At 44.3% G+C, this 21,084-nt stretch overlaps 1 protein-coding gene across 2 annotated transcripts in view; it reads left to right on the top strand.

Annotated features, from left to right (window-relative positions):
• The window catches only part of LOC144110325 (uncharacterized), a 172,143-nt gene that overhangs the window by 44,645 nt on the left and 106,414 nt on the right, over window positions 1–21,084 (top strand). Inside the window, exon 1 of one of the 2 annotated variants that reach the window (XM_077643180.1) lies at window positions 1,803–1,977. The exons of the other annotated variant lie outside the window; for it this stretch is intronic. Within the exon in view, the coding sequence (XP_077499306.1) occupies window positions 1,942–1,977 (36 nt within the window). The 5' untranslated portion in view covers window positions 1,803–1,941. Of the gene's footprint in view, window positions 1–1,802; window positions 1,978–21,084 lie in introns of those variants that run through there. 2 annotated transcript variants of the gene reach the window in all.

Genomic DNA, 21,084 nt, shown 5'->3' with positions numbered 1-21,084 from the left:
GAACGTTGTAAGTTTTGTAACTGGCACAAGGCGAGAGTTTTGGACTGCGGGTTTTAACCACGTGATGTTTTTGTGCCCGCATTTGACGGGAATTTTGAGGCGCAGGCTATCCTTCCCACGCAGTGCACCCCTGGAGAGCCGAGCACTAGGCCGAAGGACCGCCTGTTTCCATTGGATTAATTGGCTGGTGGACCGGAGGCCGCGGGAATCGTACCCACGACCTCCCGTAGCCGAGGCGAGCACTCAAGCACGAGGCCACGGCTGCGGTGGAGATGCTCTTGTCACAGTTCAGACACTGAAAAGGCGTATGACGTGATGTGGCATTGTTGAGAAACATTAATGACACAAAAAATCGATGAACAGCAGCTTAAACAACAAGAGTGAGAGCATTAACAAGACGACCTCTTCAACACACCCTTGTGACACCTCCAGCTGTGGAATGCTGCCCCAGAGGCAGCATTCTTGGCGGGACATGGCCCGCTTAAGTCTTGTGTATGGGTTTCACCACACTGGAATCCGTGGCCGTAACGGACCCACAGATGCAAGCACATTTCTACTAGGAACCTGCGCAGGAATTTCAGCAGCTGTTTCCCTACTCACTAGATGAAAAGTGCCCGGGTGATCCGGAGTCTTAGATTTGGAAGTATGTTAAAATTATGCTCACACGTTTTTGCTTTCTTTTAATGGTTCATAAGAATGGTGGCCATATGTGCTGACATTACATGTGCTTTCACAAAAGAAACAAACAACTCTACTTTGAGAAAACACTGGAAAATTTCTAAACAGAACACTCTGCATATTTTCAGGGGCTCCATACACTGCTCATTGTACTGCAAAAGAATATTTCAGGCTTTCAAGAAGGAACCCTTGAACAAGAGGGCTGACAAAGGTTGGTTTGCTCATCACTGAGAAGCACTACCTTTTACTTGCTTTCCAATGAATGCACACTCTGGCATCCCTTTCGATAGCAGCAATACCACAGGACAAGCACCAAGCGATTTCCAAAAAAAGTAACAGCTTTTTACGACCTTGTCATCACAGCTCGAACCCCATAGAAGCTAGCCTCTATTTGTTTCTGCAATAGCCTACAAGATTGACGAGGCCTGAGAACAAGATTTATAGATCGATTTTGATGCCACACTGGGGTGGCGTGGCACCTCGCATCAGTATACTGAAAGTGCATGAATTCTGCACATTACCATGACTACGGCTTTTCCACAGAAAATACTTTTGAACGTAGCTGTGTCTATTCATATGCAACAGACCAAATTTAATGAGGAGTGTTGCAACCTGTACAGAACCAACCAGTACATACAATGCTCACTTAATTGAAGACAAGAAAAAGACAGCTAAAACAGACAGGCTGCCATGCCTAATACTCGTTAGAAGAAAAAATATGTCATGCCTATGAGAACGAACTGTGGGCTGGACACTCACAGTATCGTTAAAACTCGCAGCAGACCTCTGCGTTAATTTCAGTCCGCCTTTTTCCGAGACTTGACTACTTTCTTGATGGTATCTCTCACAACTCCCCGATTTTCCCAGGTAAACGAAATTCCTCTTGACAATTCTACGTTGCTAGACACCCTTTAAAACCGTCACAGCACTTCCAAGATATACAGTGGAACCTTGCTGTTCTGTTCTTGGTTCGTGTAATCAGCAGTATCACAAAACCAAATAATATGCGTGTTGTGCTATTTTTATTCACAATAAAAATCCTGGATAACTTTTTGACACGATTCCTTGGTATACATGTCCATAATTTTGCCAAATTCTGACCATATGATGCTTTCAGAGACCAAGAGAAAATGCCAGCCAAGCTAGCCATCATTTGTGAATGCTTTGCCCTTATGCAATTGAGCACTGCGGAGAAGACGCTGCTGCTGCCCTGCAAAAGGCAAGGACACAGAGCATCATAAGAGCAGCTGTGGTTCTTCCACAATGCACAAGTGTAACGGGACACAGTATCTGAGAATGGTAAGAAATAGTTGACGGACTGGACATGCCATGAAACTTCACCCCCATGGAATACAAAAATATGGAAATAACTTGCAAGCGCTAGAAAAGGAACTTTTCAAAATTTTTGCCAGCACATTCAAAAAAGTTTTAATGAAGTGAAAGTGCCAATAAATGCAGGGACTAGGAAATGGCGCAAAACCTGGACATAGAGACAGTCACGTGCAGACCAGCAAAAAAAATTTTCATAGGGGCTAATATAAGCTTGTTGCTAAAACATTGCATTCATAACATCAAAAAAAAATATGAAGGGGAAAATAGAGAAGGGGGGGGGGGGGGGCGAGACAAAAAAATAAAAAAAGGTGGCACAAACTTGTGCCTTAACAATGCAAAAGGCCTTGTTTAATACCATTTTCAGAAGCTATCATGTCAGGATTTCACATTCATTGAAAAGCAGTGTGCAATCACCTTGAAATCAGTGCGCGGCAGGCTAGCCAGCAATTAAATTACTGTAATATAATCACAGTAATCAAATTACTTTTGGTTTTCTAATGTAATTCATTACTTTGGTGGTCTGGTAATATAGTAATGTAATGAACTCCTTTCAAGCAGTAATTTCACGGAAAAGTAATTAATTACTAGCAATATTACTTTTGCTGCATACCGAGTCCATGCTTCTCCTAGTATCTGCCATGCTTTGGCCTCGCGTTTGTGGAGATGACCTTACACAAAGCAAAGATGCAGTTTATGGGGGTTTAACGTCCCAAAGCAATCGACTATGGCTATGAGGGACGCCATAATGAAGGGATCCGGGAATGTTGACCACCTGGGGTTCTTTAATGTGCACTGACATCGCACAGTACACAAGCCTATAGCATTTCGCCTCCACCGAAATGAGACTGCCGCATACGGGATCAAACCAGAGTCTTTCGGGTCAGCAGCCGAGCACCATATAACCAATTAGCCACCGCGGCGACTTCCAAAGCAAGAATAAACTACGGAGGGCACTAGAGACTACTTCCATGCTTTGAAGGCGAAAAACATTCACTTTTTAATTTATATTGTTTCCTTCCTTTCTAGTGACACCTACTCATTAGCTTATAGTCATAGGGCAACACATACATTAAATGAATCATTACTTGCCAAGAAGCAATGCGGTTTTGTGGCCCATGGGTTGTGTGATCACCTCGCAATCTGAAGGCCCTTGGTTCAATTCTCTGCACCCTTGCAAAAAATTTTTCTCTTTGCTGATGATGTCATTGGGGGTTATGCACCACTTTTCCTGGACACCGACAACAACGCCGAGTATCGATGTTAATGTGCCACTTAAGGCTTGTGCCTTAAAAGTGCACAAGCAGTAATAGCCAGCACCCCAGGGAAGCGGCGCACGCGGACGAGAGGTGATGTGCGCGCAGGCGTCAACACTGCCTTGGTGAAGAGTCTGCATATCAGTCACAGGACTGCTACGCATCTTCCTGCTCTGCATAAGGTCTCACACACAAATGCACTGCATGGCCACCAGGAGAGCTCGATGACCAAGGCATGCCATATGGCACCTTCGCGCAGACGCACTGCGAGTTCTTGAGCAAGTACTCTGACGTCGCCGCACTGACAAGAAGTCTCAACTGACATGTATAAGAAAGTTGGCCATGAGTTGTCGGATTTTTGTGGCCTCATCTGAAGGCCGTATTTCTAACTCAAGGGCAAGATAGGCAACAGCGTCCCAGCGACATGCAATATATTTCCACCAACTTGCCTCCAGAACAAATCAATTGAACAACAGAATTGGCAGCTTCTCACGCACCTGCGCACTTCTGGGATGATGCGTGGATAACCAGTCAGTGCACTTCCACTGTTTACGCGGATGACAAATTCTTCAAAATCAGGATGGTGGGACCATATTACACTTTGAATTATGTACTTCTAATTAGAGAGTGATACGACAAAGACTTCATCTACATCAGCAAAGCGGCTGTTCAAATTGTCTAAAGAGGGGCAAAATTTCTAACGCTCATTTTCAAGCTCAGTGGCGGTGCAAGCAAAAAAACTCTAGAAATTTTGCACAAACAACTACCAATGCGCAACATTTTAGCATGGAAACTAAGAAATTTTCATTACTTAAGGCAGGTAATTATAATGTAACGTCATTAATTTTTGAGATCAGTAATTTGTAATGTAATTTAATTACTTGTGATTTCTAGGAAAGTAATAAGTAATGGAATTTAATTACATTTCAAAAGTAATTTTGCCACGTATGGTGTGCGGTCAGCGGCTGCCTTGGGAACTTCTCAGTGTCCTTAAGTTCTTATGCAAACAATGACACACCACCTAGTTTCCTACATGTGACAATGTCTATGAGAAAAAGGAATATTCTGACAAAGACGACGAAGCTGGCTGTGGTGCGTTACAGAGAACTCGCGCTAGGCCAACGGCCATTAAATTATATCTCTGCCATCGTTCATCGCGCCTGACTCTGGACGGCCACTACGTAACAATATTATACACCACACAGCATTTGCATTGGGGGGAATGACCAAGAGCATTTTCCATTTGGTTTTCTGCGTGCTGAAGGAATATAGACACGTAATTTTGCTGGAATGTTTTCTTCTCTACAACGATGAAAAAAATACTACTACGCATGAATCACCATGTGATATTTGCCCATGGCCGCTAAATAATTTATAACTGAATTTTTTTCTGTCACGCTGTTTCAGTTTCAACAGCCAAACAATTGCTGGAGACGTCAAAGAGTGCTTTTGTGTCCCATGAGGCATAGAAAAACACCCATATAACAGCTGCTTCATCGTTATGATTTACTGCACTGCTGAAAAGCCTTCCTCAAAAGCCGAAATGACAACTAATGTGGAAGCAGCAATTATATTGCAATCTTTTCATGCCTCACATGACCTGTAAGCACACGCTGGCGTCACAGTCCTCATTCGGCTGTTGATACTGAGACCGAAACAGCACGAGAAAGAAATGCTATAATAAATTATTTAGTGGTTATAGGAGAATACCAGGTGGTAATTCATGTATAACAACGCCTTACGCATCATTACAAACAAAAAGCACGCCCCCAAAAGTTGTCTATACTCCTTTAATTCTTTAGACCCACCATTCTGCTTACTGATCTTGCTTTGCAGTTATCTGCTGAGTGACTTAGCGATATCGCCTGAGAATTGCAGATTACTAAAATATTCTCCATTAACTCTTATCCCCAACTGTTCTCAATCCAGGCCTCGGAATAGAGCAGGTATTCCTAAATACCTCCTGTTTAAAAGAGGTATTTTGTTGCAGAGGACGCATTGCGGAGACTCATTTTTTGCATGATTGGTGATGTATTAGACACGGCAGTCCAAGACTTCTTCAGCACAGTTTGGTATTGACACTGTTGCTTCCATCATTGGCAAAACACCATCCAATGAAAGTAACGCCTACATGGAAGCTGAAGACAGCTAAACTTGTACTGATGGAAAAAACTGCATGCAAGCTAGACACTTGCTTGTTCACTCAAATACGGCCTAATAGAGCAGCTGGGACTTGGGACCTGGCTTACATACCTTCGAGGCTACACTCGTAGCTATGTGATTAAAGAGTTTCACCTGCGCATTCTTCGAAATGCCTCAGGTATCATCTTTTAACAGGTCAACGGATATACTCAGGCTGCTTTCAATTTGGGCGTATTGTTACGTGGCGACCAGCCAAATAATAAGTGGCGTTGACCAATGGCAGTGCGATCATTCTAATGGCCGCTCGCCTATAGCGCGACCTTTCTGTTCCCGCGCCACTGCCAGCTTCGTCATCTTCGTGACAATATTGCCGCTTTGCACACAGTTTTTCCACAGTGCCGCGAGGTATGCCTTAACGAGGTTTTACTGTACCTGTGAGTACTAACGTTGCTAAATTTGATGCATCTCAATGTGAAATCTGAACCGATTCATACACCACCTGCAGTAAGGCCCATGATCCAACTATAAAATTGAATCTCTGATCTATTGCTATGCGATGCATTCAGAACAGGTGCTGCCCTTGGCAACAAAGGCATCAATGGTTGCCTCTACACTTTAGCTCTCTACCATTCGTGGCATGTTTTCCGTTGCTGTACTGTCTTTTTCCACAGTGGTCCACTCATAACTCCCCTCAGTTCTTACTGCGGCGCCAATCCAGCAAACAAGTCATACGCAGCGCTGTTCGGATGGGCCTTACGGCCATGCCATTGCTCTAATTACACCCCACCACTTTCGCTCGGCCTTATGGCGACATTCCTAATAGAGGGGAAGGAGGAAGTTGGAGCACCACGAAAGCCAAATGTACAACAAGGGCGTAATGCAGTGGCCTCGCTCAAAGCTCTTGCCCTGAGCTCAAACAGCACAGGTACTTCTGGTTGAGCTTACAACTTTGTCATGCCTGAGCTGACAGCTCAGCAGCCACACACATCAAAACAAATTTTGATTACACATGCCAACATTGCCACATCTATTAAGATATGGAAGATGGTGTTAAGCCATCTATGCTCTAACCAACCCAAAATACTTGCCACTGTCAAGCAGATGACCTCGGTTCTCTTCGGCAATACATCCAGCTCATTACCGTTCACAGCTATGCTAAATTGTCATTTTGACCTCTCAGATTTTCTCACCAAGCGGTACCAGGGCAATTGGTTAACTGTACGGTTCTTGGGCCTAAGCGCCATTAAGCAATCACTACAAACTCTGGGCAAACACTCCCTGAAGTGGCCACCGAAAATCTTGCACCAAAGCTGCAAATTATACTGTTTGAAAGGGCATTACTTTTTTTATTTATTTGTATCTCAAAGGCCCACAAGGAAGTATTACATGAGGGGTGGGCTGACATGTATTAAAACCTCCTGCCACAGAATTTTTCAGAAAAGGCAAACTGAAGAACTAAACTATTCATCTACATCCTTGAGGCTTTTTTTCCTCCCGTAATTCCTACTGCACTAGAAGCCGTGTGTTGGTGCTTGACTCTGAATGCCGCACACCCATATGCATGCAGCAGACATCCTTTTACCAGCATAGCACTATGTAAGATCATGTCAATGCCTCATTTGGGGACAAGGGGTGCAAGCACACAGAACAGTTGGAACAAAACGCAAACACTAATGTTGTGTGAGTCACACCTGTGCTCTGTCTTTTGGGCTACATGTCTCGGGATGAACAACCCCCTCCCCATTTTCCTCAAAAAGTGAAACATCTACTCCTAACTTGTGAAAACAAAACGACGAACATAGAAGGAAGAACATAAACATGTCTCGTCCTTGTCTTTCTATGTATTCTTCAATTATGGGAACTACTTCCTCGTTCAGCTCTCTGTCCTACATACATTCGTCTGTGGCTTCTCGCCTCTCGCCGCTGCTTGTCTCGAGGGGCACAAACGTTGCCCGTTTCACAGCAGGAGGCCCACTTTCAAAATTATATTTTGCTAGATCCGTGACAGCCGGGTTGTTTTGTCCACTATACAGGCAGGCTTTGTTCATTTGGGGTCTGCAGGTGAAAGCAGTTGTCTTAATAGTGAATGTTTCCACGTTTCCCTTTTGTTTCTTCTTTCTATGTAATGGCTAGGACAAAAACTGTCGGCCACCCAATGCAAAGGAAATAGCCACAATCATAAGGTCTCTTCCATTTCGCTGCACTTTCTGCACTAGTTCAAGAAGTGCAGCACGAGTTCTAGGCTGGCTTGCACTTGACGAAATGGAAGCGCAGCTGCGGTGCCGCAATACGGCGTTGCCAATGTGTAGGTCGAAGAAGCGGAAAAGGTATGGCACTAGTTATATAATGAAATGATGACAGTTGTTTATTGAAAGCTTTATGGTTTATGGGGGTTTAACGTCCCAAAGTGACTAAGGCTATGAGGGATGCCATAGCGAAGGGCTCTGGAAATTTCGACCACCAGGAGTTCTTTACCATGCACTGACATCACAGTACACGGGCCTCTAGAATTTCGCCTTCATGGAAATTCGACCGTCGCGGCCAGCATCGAACCCGCGTCTTTCGGGTTACGGGTTTCATCCTGTTCGCGGCGGTCGAATTTCGATGGAGGCGAAATTCTAGGGGCCCGTGTACTGTGCGATGCCAGTCCACGTTAAGGGAGCATAGAGACCTAATTTTGGTGGAATATTTTCTTCTTTATAATGATGCAGAAGACACTACTATGCATGAGTCACCATGTGGTATTCGCCTACAACCGCTAAATAATTAGTAATCGAATATTTCTGTCATGCTGTTTCGGTTTCAACAGCCGAATGAGAGCTGTGACGTCAAATAGAGGTCTCAGGTGATATCAGAAATGAAAAAACTGCGATATAATTGCTGCTTTTTCGTTTTAATTTACTGCAGTGCTGAAGCCAGCCTTCCTCAAGAGCAGGAATGACAACAAATGTAGAAACATCAATTATATTGCAGTTTTTCACGCCTCACATGACCTACAACCTCTCTTTGAGGTCACAGTCATCGTTCCGCAAGTGAAACTGAACCAGCGCAAGAAAGAAATTCAGTTATAAATTATTTAGCAGCCATAGGAGCATACCAAGTGGTAATCAGTGTATAATAATGCTTTACACCTCATTACAAAGAAAGATTGGTTTGGTTTATGGGGGTTTAACGTCCCAAAGCGACTAAGGCTATGAGGGACACTGTAGTGAAGGGCTCTGGAAATTTCGACCACCTGGGGTTCTTTAACGTGCACTGACATCACACAGTACATGGGCCTCTAGAATTTCGCCTCCATCAAAATTCGACCCCCGCGGCCGGGATCGAACCCACGTCTTTCGGGTCCGCAGCCAAGCCGCATAACCACTGAGCCACTGCAGTGGCGTCATTACATTAAAAAGAAGAAACCACGCACCCAAAAGTTAGGTGTCTATGATCCCTTAAAGAACACCAGGTGGTCAAAATTTCCGGAGCCCTTCACTACGGCGTCCCTCATAGCCTGAGTCGATTTGGGACATTAAACACCCATAAGCCATAGCCTTTCAGCAAATAACTCACCATTTCATTAAATAACTCGTGCCATACCTTCTCTGCTTTTTCGACCTACACATAGAGGATGGGAGTGACTGTTCGAGGAGTCGTAATGAAAACCTAAGCGGTCAAGTCGAAACGCATGGGCAGCATTTCAGCGCTAATTCGTAAGTCGCTTGTGTGTATACACGTGTAGGGTTCGGTGCGCTTTCGCATCTTTTTGTACATGTGTTGCGAATATTCCGCGAGAGGGCAGTGACCTAGGCTGCGCGTCCGGTTCTGTTTTATTTTGTTTTGCTTTGGTGCACGCCGTTAGAAGGGGACTCATGCCTTTTTGGTTAGTCTCCCCATTCGTCCTTGCGGTTTCCTTTGCCGCTCCAGACGGCGGGGCTATCAGCCGGCCTCGACCTTGGACCCCTGTTCCCTTGGCGAAGGATTGCGAGACCACCTAGGGAGGAACCCGCGGGTAAGGGAAAACGCTGACATCACTTCTGAGCTTTCCTATTCGTCAAAACTGATGAGCCGCAGTTAGCAGTTTATTTTTACGTGTGGAAAGGGGCGCGGGCATCTTCGGGGTTTACCCGCGAAGGAAGCCGCGCCCGTGTGCTTTTGTCTCTAGCTACTCCTAGCTGGCAGGCGCTCGGTCTGACCGAGTGCGGAGGGAGTGACCGTTGAGAGCTGGTGCAAGGCGCGCCAGTTTGACTGTTGGGACGCGGTGTCCCTCGCCTCTGTGCAGGCGGTCGGCTAGGCCGGCCGCGGGTAGTTGTGGCCGTATACTGACTTTTGTTTCTACCCATCTGTAAATAGCCTGTATAAATGTTCGTCTCTCACTAAATCGCTTCGCCTGCGAGTCATATCATCGAGAAGCCTTCAAGCGGTGCATCCAGTTTCTGGAAATCACCGGACCAACACCACCGGCAAACCTTTACTACATGCAACGATTTTTTTCTTTCTGTGGAACGATCATTTCCAAGAGCCGGTTCATGATAAAACTTCATTGCGATTTGCTGCTTGAAAATTCTTCCAAGTCTTTCAGGATTTTGGTGGTTGTTGTTGTCGGCGGCATGCAGTTGGTTGCAATTTTGTGACGACAGCAAGGCTATTGGACAATCGGGCCTGCACTCGACCATTTGTTTTGGAAGCGGCCAGTGCCAAGCTGCATTTGAACTGCCTGAGCTGACGTTGCACGCTGCCGGCACCACCGCGGAACTTCACAGAACTAGTGCAGAGAGTGCAGCCAAATCAAAGAAACCTATCATGACCAATCTTAACAAAGTTGTAGTTTGGGCTTGTCCGTATAGCATATTAGAAGACATAGGGCAGCGCAATGGGACAGAGAAAAGGAGCACACAGGACGAGCGCTTATCCTGTGTGCTCCTTTTCTCTGTCCCATTGTGCTGCACTATGTATTCTTCTAATATCATCACAATGACCTGTCACACACTGCAACAGTGCCTTGGGAGCTTTTTGCACCTCACAAGCTTCCAAACTTTCAAAGGACATCAAGCACATTGCCCACAATGTTCATCTCTGTGAGGGCTGTTTACGCCGTCAGCTGTAAAAAGGTCTTAAGCTTAGAGGCCTTAAAACTAAGCTTGCTTCTCCAGTTGCCTCAAGCGCTCCATTCTAGTTGGCTACCTGGGTCCAATCACATTTCCCACATAAAACCGATGCTCGGCGCAGGTGGCACAGCCCTCATTTTAAAATTTTCACAGAAGGTTGAGGGCTCACCTTGTGGCGCCTTAGATCATTTGCTGCCTCAGCATTTTAACGTCCCATTTGTTCAGCCTCTGCGCCAGCAAGCCAACGCCGGACTCGAAGCAGGAATCGGGAAGGTGCGTGCATAGCACAAAACTGCCGGTCAGTTTTTAAATTCCTGTTTTCTGAAATAAATATGAATTTAAAAGAACATGTTTCGCGCTGCAGGCACCAAAGCGTAATCGCTTATCTCGCCGCAATTTTCGCACCTGTTTTAGAAAGCGAATTGTAACAGCAGCACACAATTGTAAAGTGCAGCATTAAGTCAACACTGTACAGACTTTCCCATCTGCGGGGCCACAAAAAATCGGACCGCGTACAAAACTCATCGCACAAACGGTTAGTTCAACTGGACTGTTCTCAAAAGTTTCCCGCCTTTTTTCGGGAGCACGCAAAAGCTGGTAATTATGCAGTTTTACATGACCATGAGTTACGTTGGGCTGGGTTGACAAAAGATATAAAACACGCTCAGCGCAAGTTCTTTTCTGTTGAACTGCACAGAGCTTTTGAGCAGAACTTACGAAAAAACAGATGAGTCTTTCCCTCCGGGCCTTTGGGTCCACTGCCGGGCAAGCGGGCTCAGCGCTTGTCCTGGGTTTTCTGCTAACACAAAATATTCGGGCGCAAGGAAGTTGACAACGGAATGCCGAGTTTCAGATAACGGGCAATCACACAGTATGTGCATACCAAAAGATAGCAAGAACAAATTACTAACGTGCAACACGATCGCGCGCTCTTTCCGTCGACCCGCCATATTGCTACTGAAAGCAATGCTCGGCTTGGCTCAAACAGCAAAAAAAAATGCCGGACATGACGTCTTTTCTTCAAACCGGATGCGGTGTCATGGGTTGAAATAACGCTTGCGTTATTTCGACCTGGTTGTAGCAGTCACTTCCCAAGACTAGTGCTCGTGAAGCCGCTCCCTTCCTTGTCTTTCGCACTCCGAGTCAGTTCCTAACGTTTTCAGCATCATCATCATCATCTATAGTCAGTTTGCCGCGCTGATCCGCGCATGCCCGCTAGCACCAGGAATATATATCACCGCACGCTATCACGTGGTGCGACCACGTGGGGTGGCTTTTTCAAGGCTATCGCAGGACGCTCCGTCTCGAGTTTTTTTTTCCTCCGTAGACCCCTGCCCGTTACACTGCCTAGTCCAGTTTACTGTACTAGGGGCATGATGTGCGACATGGTACGAGCACTTCATCCGTCTCCCATGTTGGGCGTAGTGCAAGTCATCCTTTGATGTTCTTACTAGATACATGCGGTGTTGGCTATAGGAGAATACAAGTTACAGAAAAAAGTAGTTAGCAAAGACGGCCAATGACCCAAAGGGCGCTTTATCACTCCACTAGCCAACCTCGGCCGTTAATGAAACCAGCGTATTAATGTTTGACTGTATGGAGCACAGCGCAAAAAAAAAAATCGTACTTGCAAGTTCCTCTTACGACTGTTTTTTGTTTAGGTGTACAGAAAAGACTAACAATTCTTTGCTCTGCGTTGCAGTCATGTATGGGGGACATTTTTCAATGCACATGTTAATTGTGTCCAACTATAGTTGACATCTTGTGCCCAGAAGCTCGAATTCAGCTCCTGACTTCACGTTTCACTCTGTACAATGCGACCCTCAATGCTATTAGCTTCGTTCGTGTGCTGAAAAACGACTTGGTATGCATGCCACCACATTTTGGGTAACTTGTGGTCGTTTTTTTCTGATATCTTGCCCGTCCAAAAAACCTGCTGCTGTGTTGGCTGCCTCAATGCATGCCAGAGCCATGCTTCTGACCGCAGATCAGTTAGAGGGAAGGAGGCACGAAGTGTAGGTAGTGTGTTCTTACTAACAAGCGCGAGGCATTAGACATGAATCAACAGTGGGTATTTGTCTTTGACCAGTAAATAATTTATAATTGAATTCCTTCTTTTTTGCTCTTTTGGTTTTATACTAATAAATAATAATAGTTTATTTCCATCACCATGCAGTGTTGGAGGGGATGGGGATAAAAGCGGTTAACGCTTGACTAGGTCCCCACCCCCGTACAGCAAGTGGGCAGTGGCATGCGACGGCACATCACACAATCACCAATTAGACGGCACTTCACAAAAAAATACACAATCACCAATGTGTGTAGAAAATCAATAAGGGTTAAAGCAATAACAATAAAAGCAACAAAAAGAAGCAAAGCGCGCTGTTATAAAGATTGTAAGAAGAGCAATGTTCAAAGTATGAATACTAGAAAAATGTGGCTTCAAAAATAAAGTAGTCGAGGAGGTCAGAGCTCCTAATGCTTTCTATATCAATATTTGCAGCGATTAATCTATTCAGATGTGAGGGAAGTTGAAATGTTACCATTTGGCGTCCATAGTTTGTTCTCACTACAGGTACTACACAGTGTGGTTTGCGACGGCGTGGGTGTGTGCACTGAAATAACTGGATCGGGGTTAAGTCAGATATATTTGTTATGCATCTTCTTTGTTCTATTTTATAGGTGCGCAATAGTTTATAAGCGTAAAGGTTGAAAACATTATTGATCTCATGCCTGGAAAATGTTTTTAGTTGAGCATCTATGTGGCAGGTTATGAACAATTCTGAGGGCCCTGTTTTCAAGAACAGCAAGTTTTTTTCAGACTCGTTTGTGTAGCAGTACCCCATACTAATGAACAGTAGTTTAGATGTGAGCGAAATAATGCACGATACAATAGAAGTTTTACCTTTTGTGGGAGACATTTAAAACGCGTCATAAATCCTATGGCTCGAGATGTCTTTAATGCTATATGATTTATGTGATCGTCCCATAGCATATCTTCAGTGAATATTACGCCAAGCGATTTAAATGACTTTACTAACTCAATCTGGTCTCGGTTGTAACGTAGTTCACCGAATTCGCTGCACGTTTTGTTTTTTGGATGAAAATGTATTGCCTTAGACTTTGTTGCATTTACTGAAAGAAGATTGTTATCGGACCATGTCTTTATTTTTTCCAGGAGTATGTTTGCATTATCAAGTAACTTACTACCAGAACCATCGGATAAAAGTAAACTGGTGTCATCAGCATAAATTATAAAGCGAGCGTTGTCATCCACACTAATGATGTCGTTAATATACAGGTTGAAAAGCAATGGTCCAAGAATACTTCCTTGGGGGCACTCCGCAGGTGACTGTTCGAAGAGTTGACTTGTATTCATTTATTTGGACATACTGTTTTCTATTGGACAAGTAAGATTTAAGTAAGGGTAACGCTGCACCTCTAATTCCATAACATTCAAGTTTTTTCAACAAAATGCTATGGTTTATGCAGTCAAATGCTTTGCTTTAATGTAAGAAAATTCCCAAGACCAGGTTCCTGTTTTCAAAATTCCTCAATATATATTCCTTCTGGTGCAGGAGAGCAAGTTCGGTTGACCGGTTTTTTCTGAAGCCATACTGGCAGTCGGTAATTATGGCGTGTTTATTTTAAAAGCTTTCAACTCGTTTAAGAATCAGTTTCTCGAACGCTTAAGAGAAGACGGGCAAAATACTAATTGGTCGATAGTTTCCAAAGCTGTTTTTGTTTCCTTTTTTGTATATGACTGCTACTCTAGCAATCTGCATTCTTGCAGGGAAGGTGGAAGTTTCTATGCATAGGTTGTATACAGAAGTCATAATACAGAAGTCATCTCGCTTGTTCCTGACTGACCGAGCGTTCAGATGAAAACATTTAAGTATTGACGGGCTTTTCAAGTCCAAAGAAACGCTACTACTGATTTCGCACGGGAGAGGGTACGCGTCCGGTGCCATCATGCTACTACGTCACTGCATGCAACATTCACAAATGGTACCTATTCACGGCACAGAACCAACAAGGTCACTCATCTCCATAGATGTGTACAGAATCACCTTCCCTTTGGCGAACAAGCACCTTCCCGTTTGAGCACCAAACAAACCGGAAATTGTTTTTCTTAGCCCAATCTTTCGTTTGCAGAAGCCGCCATTTCGTTCTTCGAGTCAGGTTTTTACACAAGTACATGTTTTTGCCTTTCTCCACCAGACAGTTTCTTTTTTGAAGCCATTGGTCTCTTTGGGCTTGTCGTTGAAACCGCACAATAATGGTTGGTATCTTAGCCATTTTTGCAGGAAGCCGGTGGCATGCCTCAATGTCACTCTCACTAAGTTCTGCTATATTAATTTCTTTAGCTACATCGTTCGCTTTGACTAGGAGGTCCTCATGTTCGGTTTTAGAAATGCCATGAATTTCTTTATTCTTTTTCCTGCTTCGGAATTCCAGCTCATTCAAGTCGGTATTAAGCTGACAAAGTTGTTCTGCACACCGCGTATTTTCAACCTGTGCCATTCTTTTCCGTAGGTGCGCGATTTCTTTTTCTTGGTTATCAAGACGCTTCATGATCTCATCAAAATGGTCGGACATTGTCTGGACGGATTGTTCAATGTTATCTACCTTATCCTTCAATGGCAATAGACTATCCAGTTTTTGGTTGAGCTGAAGCAAAGCAGCGGCCATGTCGAAAGGAGGAGCGTCGACAGTGGGGAGCATTTTTCCGCCACGAGCAGCTCCCGTTTTACATGTTGGGCAGAAGAATGCTCTACGCGAACGAGCACTCAACGCTTTACCCGACTCAGTAATCCCGGAACAGCCTTGTACATGATAAAGGTACTGACATTCTTTGCATATTATGAAGTCATCAGGAGCATCACTTTTTTTCTGCAAGCAATGCAGACTTCGTCCGTGTCCCCCATCAAGAACAGTCACAATAAACAACCGCGTTACAACACCTTTTGGCAGCAGCAGTGGCGTTAGAATAGGCCCACGGTGGCTAAATTAACAAGAAAGAATGCAACAACCTGGAAAATGTACAGAGGCGTGCAAGCCGTGTAAGTGCGTGTCCGTCGCTCGCCACCGCCACTGCCAAACTGCCGAGAACGGGGGGCGTGTCCAGCTGTCGTCGATGTCAGGAGCAGCTCACTGTTGCTGGAACAACTTGATGACGGCCGATGCGTACAGGTGTCAAAAAAGAATCCACTCTTTTAACCAATTTGCACAGTCTACGCTAGCGGAAGTAGATTCCCGGGCAACAGCCAGACGGTCAAAGCAGGAACGGACCTGGAAAATGTACAGAGGCGTGCAAGCCGTGTAAGTGCGTGTCCGTCGCTCGCCACCGCCACTGCCAAACTTACTCCCCTTACTCACATTTTTCATTTAACTTTCATAATAATAATAATAATAATAATAATAATAATAATAATAATAATAATAATTGGATTTTGGGGAAAGGAAATGGCGAGACTGCGCCATTTCCTTTCCCCAAAATCCAATTATTATTATTATTATTATTATTATTATTATTATTATTATTATTATTATTATTATTATTATTATTATTATTATTATTATTATTATTATTATTGTTATTATTATTATTATTATTATTATTATTATTATTATTATTATTATTATTATTATTGCGCCCAACATGGCGCCCAGTAAGGACGCATGTGTGCTGTGCTCCCGTCCGTTTTTTGGTAAGCAGCAGTTTTTTCGTTGTGCCGACTGCAACAAACGTGTACACGCGAAGTGTGTCACTTGGAGTGACGACGAGCTGCAGCTTTTGAAGTCCGGCTCGCGACCATTCATGTGCAATCTGTGTTTGTCGTCTTGCGGCGGTGCTAAGCCTAGCGACGGTGGCGAGTCAGCGGCTGCATTCCTTTCTTCCACGGCCCACCAGCCCCATCACCCGACCGACCCGACCGGTTCCCTCGCTTCCTCCCCGACGGGCGAACCTGACGGTGCGCTTGCCTCCCTTCGGGCTCTCCTCCTCGACGCACTTGAAGGAATCTCGTTTCTGAGCGACGAGGTCGCCCAGCTGCGGGAGGAGAATGAGCGCCTTCGTGGTGACAACTCGCGGGCGCTCACTCTCCAGGCCGAGGTCGTTGCCTCTCTGCGGGCTGATGTTCGCAGCTTACGCGAGGAGCTTGCGAGGCGCCCTGCTTCATCGCAGCGTGATCCGCCTTTTGTCGAGCCCCTGTCCGCGAGCAGTCCTTCCCGTATGTTCCAGCCATCCAAGAGCTACTCTGCTGCCCTTCACTGTGGGATGGCACCTGTTGATTTGGCCACCTGCCCGACATCTGTACCTGTCTCCCCACTTGTAGTTAATTCGCCTGAGGCGCAGAAGAAGCACCGAAGCCCAGCCATCACTGGCTCGTCGAGCTCATCCAGTCTGAACGTCGCCAGACCTCAGAAGCGCCCGAAGGCTATTTTCGTCTCCAAGCTGTGCCCTGAGACAACGTCGGCTGATCTGACGAACCATCTGAAGTGCGTGAACGTCACCCCCCTAACCTGCCGGCAGTTGAAAACGAAATATGACTCCTACTCGTCCTTCCACCTCACAGTCAGCGCGGAATTTTACGATCAGCTTGTTGACCCTTCGATGTGGCCTACGGGCTGCATCTTCAAGGCTTTTCGTGGTAATCTCCTGGATGGTATGTTGCATCCTTCCGAGCTGACGGTTGATCGCAGTCAACCCTAACTTGGATATATATTATCAAAATGCCCGAGGTCTTCGGACTAAGGGACCTGTATTTTTTTCTAATGCATTAGCCTCTTGTTACTCGGCTGTTGTAGTTACTGAGACCTGGCTGTCTAGCGAAGTTAACTCAGGTGACTTCTTTCCTAATAACTATTCTGTTTTTCGAAGTGACCGCCCTGAATCAGCTTATAAACAAAAGGGAGGGGGAGTGCTCATTGCTATTGACAGTTCCGTGCAGTGCGTTCGGCGTTCCGACCTGGAAACCATCGAAGAATCTGTCTGGTTAGAGCTCACTTTAACTCGACATCAAAAACTCTTATTGGCAGCTTTCTATATTTCCCCTAATCTGCCTCCTCCTGCCTACGATGATGTACTACATTCTATTGAATATGTTATCACTTCTCATAGCAAGCACAAACTGCTCATTTTAGGGGATTTTAATACTCCAGGTATTAACTGGAATACCTTTACATATTCACACAACAATCATTATGTAGTTAGTAAGTGCAACCGGCTTTTAGATTTCATAGCTTTTAACACCTTGCAGCAACACAATTTAATTGAAAACTGTTGTGGTAATGTTCTTGACATTTGTTTATCTAATTTTGAAAATGTTCGAGTCTCGTCATCTGACATCTCACTTACTCGCTGTGACAAATTTCATCCTCCAATTCTAATAACGGCTTCGGTTTCTGTCCCACCTTCTGCTAATTCAAATCGTGCGGGGAATTCCCCCCGTTTCGCTTACGCACTTGGCGACTATGTTGGTCTCTTCGGTTTCTTCTCTTCTGTCGACTGGTCTGTTTTAAGCGAAATCAGCGATGTTGACGAACAAGTCAGTCGCTTCACTGAAATAGTTCTCAATGGTATGCGCCAGTACATACCTATGCACACTCCTACTCGCAGCAAGTTTCCGTTCTGGTTTTCCAAAGAACTTAGAACAGCGCTGAAACTTAAGGAGCGGGCCCACCATAAAGCGAAACGCCCTGGGCTGGATACATGGGCAGATGAATTTCGCCGCTTGCGTTCCCTTTGCAAACGCCTGTACAAGCAGGATCATGAGTCCTACCTTGAATATTTAGAGAATAGTGCCTCTAATCGTCCTACTGAATTCTGGAGATACGTTCGCAAGCGTTCGAATAAATCTGATAGTCATATTCACTTAGTTGACCCTCATGGGAATGAAATTCGGAATGTCGCTGACGGCTTTGCTCAACACTTTTCCTCCGTGTACAAATCTCCACTTTTCGACTCCGTGTGCCTTCCAGCTGGCGCACATAATTCCGTTCTTCTCGACGACAAGTTAGTAAGTGAGAGTCTTAAGTGTTTGAAACCATCTTTGTCCCCTGGACCTGATGGCATTCCAGCCGCCATAATAAAAGCCTTCAATAGTACCTTCGTCCCTGTTTTAACCACGATATTTAATAACTGTTTGAAAAATTCTGCCTTTTCCCGCGTGTGGAAAACGGCGCGTGTTTTCCCTGTCTTCAAATCAGGAAACAAATCTGATGTTTCGAACTACCGCCCCATTTCTCTTCTTTGTGCAACCTCTAAGCTTTTTGAATTAGCTTTGCACAAAGTACTTTCCTTCCACCTCAAAAATGTAATCATTCATAATCAGCATGGTTTCATAAAAGGTCGTTCTACTACAACTAACCTTGTGACTTTTATGACGTATACATCAGCTGAAGTCCTTCAGAGGAGTCAGGTAGACGCTGTGTACTGTGATTTGAGCAAAGCTTTCGACGTTGTTACTCACTCATTACTTCTTCAAAAGCTTCTGCTGTTTGAGATCGACGTTTCAATTGTAGCCCTCCTACGCAACTATCTTCTTGATCGGTCCTGCTTTGTCAGTGTAAATGGACAGACCTCATTTGTTTACACTCCAACCAGCGGAGTTCCTCAGGGCTCGGTATTAGGCCCGCTTCTGTTCTCTGTTTTTATCAATGACGTTTCCTCCGTGGTCAAAAACTCCTCATTTCTCCTTTATGCGGACGATATAAAAATGTTCAAGGCAATACATACTCTTCACGATTGCTTGTCATTGCAATCTGACATATCCGCCTTCTCTGATTGGTGCTTGAAGAATGGGCTCACTCTCAATTCATCTAAAACCAAGGTTGTCTCATTTACGCGTAAAACGCACAGTCTTCTCTACTCTTATTCTGTGAATGGTAGGCCGCTGCCCAGGGTTGATGAAATTAATGACCTCGGCGTACTTTTCGACCGTAGCCTCAGCTTCTCCTCTCATACAAAACGCATTGCTCTACGGGCTATGCGTACACTCGGCTTCATCTGCAGGCTTTCGAGAGAGTTTCGATCCCCACTTCCTTTCTTAAAGCTGTACCTCTCCATATGCTTGCCGCTTTTGGAATATGCGTCTGTTGTTTGGAACGGCACTTGCCAGTCGAACTGTGAAAAAATCGACAGAGTTCAGCTAAAGTTTTTACGCATATTTCAACATCGGTTTTCTTGCAAAACTTCCAGCTCTCGTCCCAGACGGAGTAACTCACTGCAGCTTCCTTCTCTTAGCTGCCGTCGCGTGAGGGCAGATATAATTTTCTTGTATAAACTTCTTCATGGTCACATTCTATGCCCTCAGCTCCTAGCGCGTATCCTTTTGCGTGTACCGCGAAAGAGCATAAGGGAATTCAGACCATTCCAAGTTTCTGCGCTCCTGCACTCCCTCTCCCCTCTGGACAGAATGCAAAAGTTGTTTAATTCTCTTTGTCCTCACCTAGATATATTCGAAAATTCTCTCCCTTCCTTTATATTGGATGTCCGTGACGTTCCACTTTGAGCACTCTTTTTCTCATACATAACTTCCCCTTTCATGCATTTTGTCTTTACTACACTTGTGCGTTTGCACCGGTATTATATTGTTTTTTCTCTCCTTAATTGTTCATCACGTGTACTTGTTTTCATTAATATTATTTCTTTAATACTGTATACTCACGCCTGATTGTCTGTAACGCGTTCACTAATTACGTTTCTTATTGTGGATGATTGTATTTCTAGCTTGTATTTCAGAGGTTTCATATTCGTTCATATTAGTATTGGCTTTATTCTTGTTTGTATTTTGCTATATGCTGTACTTGGCTGTTATCGGTCGTTCATTCTCATTGTTTATTGTTTCATTAGTTATTTATATGTCTGTTGCCTGTTCTAGCTGTTTTCATTTACCGCTGTTCTCGCTGTTTTCTTGTTTTCGCTTTTTTGCTTCATGCTTGCTGTCACGCCTAGTTTATGTCTTTTTTTTTCTATCGCCTTGACTGCTGCATTACCTCCCCTGAGTGTCTTCCTTTGTAGTGAAATAAATTTACATTTTGTGCGTGTGAATGGTGTACCAGCACCAAGACCTTTGGGTTGTTCCTGGGCACCGAAAAATAAAGATTGATTGATTGATTGATTGATTATTATTATTATTATTATTATTATTATTATTATTATTATTATTATTATTATTATTATTATTATTATTATTATTATTATTATTATTATTATTGTCCTCCAGGTATTAACTGGAATACCTTTACATATTCACACAACAATCATTATGTAGTTAGTAAGTGCAACCGGCTTTTAGATTTCATAGCTTTTAACACCTTGCAGCAACACAATTTAATTGAAAACTGTTGTGGTAATGTTCTTGACATTTGTTTATCTAATTTTGAAAATGTTCGTGTCTCGACATCTGACATCTCACTTACTCGCTGTGACAAATTTCATCCTCCAATTCTAATAACGGCTTCGGTTTCTGTCCCACCTTCTGCTAATTCAAATTGTGCGGGGAATTCCCCCCGTTTCGCTTATGCACTTGGCGACTATGTTGGTCTCTTCGGTTTTTTCTCTTCTGTCGACTGGTCCGTTT

This window comes from Amblyomma americanum, chromosome 11 (assembly GCF_052857255.1).
Source record: "Amblyomma americanum isolate KBUSLIRL-KWMA chromosome 11, ASM5285725v1, whole genome shotgun sequence".
Lineage (NCBI taxonomy): Eukaryota > Metazoa > Arthropoda > Arachnida > Ixodida > Ixodidae > Amblyomma > Amblyomma americanum.
The sequence above is the reverse complement of the archived record's forward strand: the minus strand, read 5'-3'. Positions and strand labels throughout refer to the sequence as shown.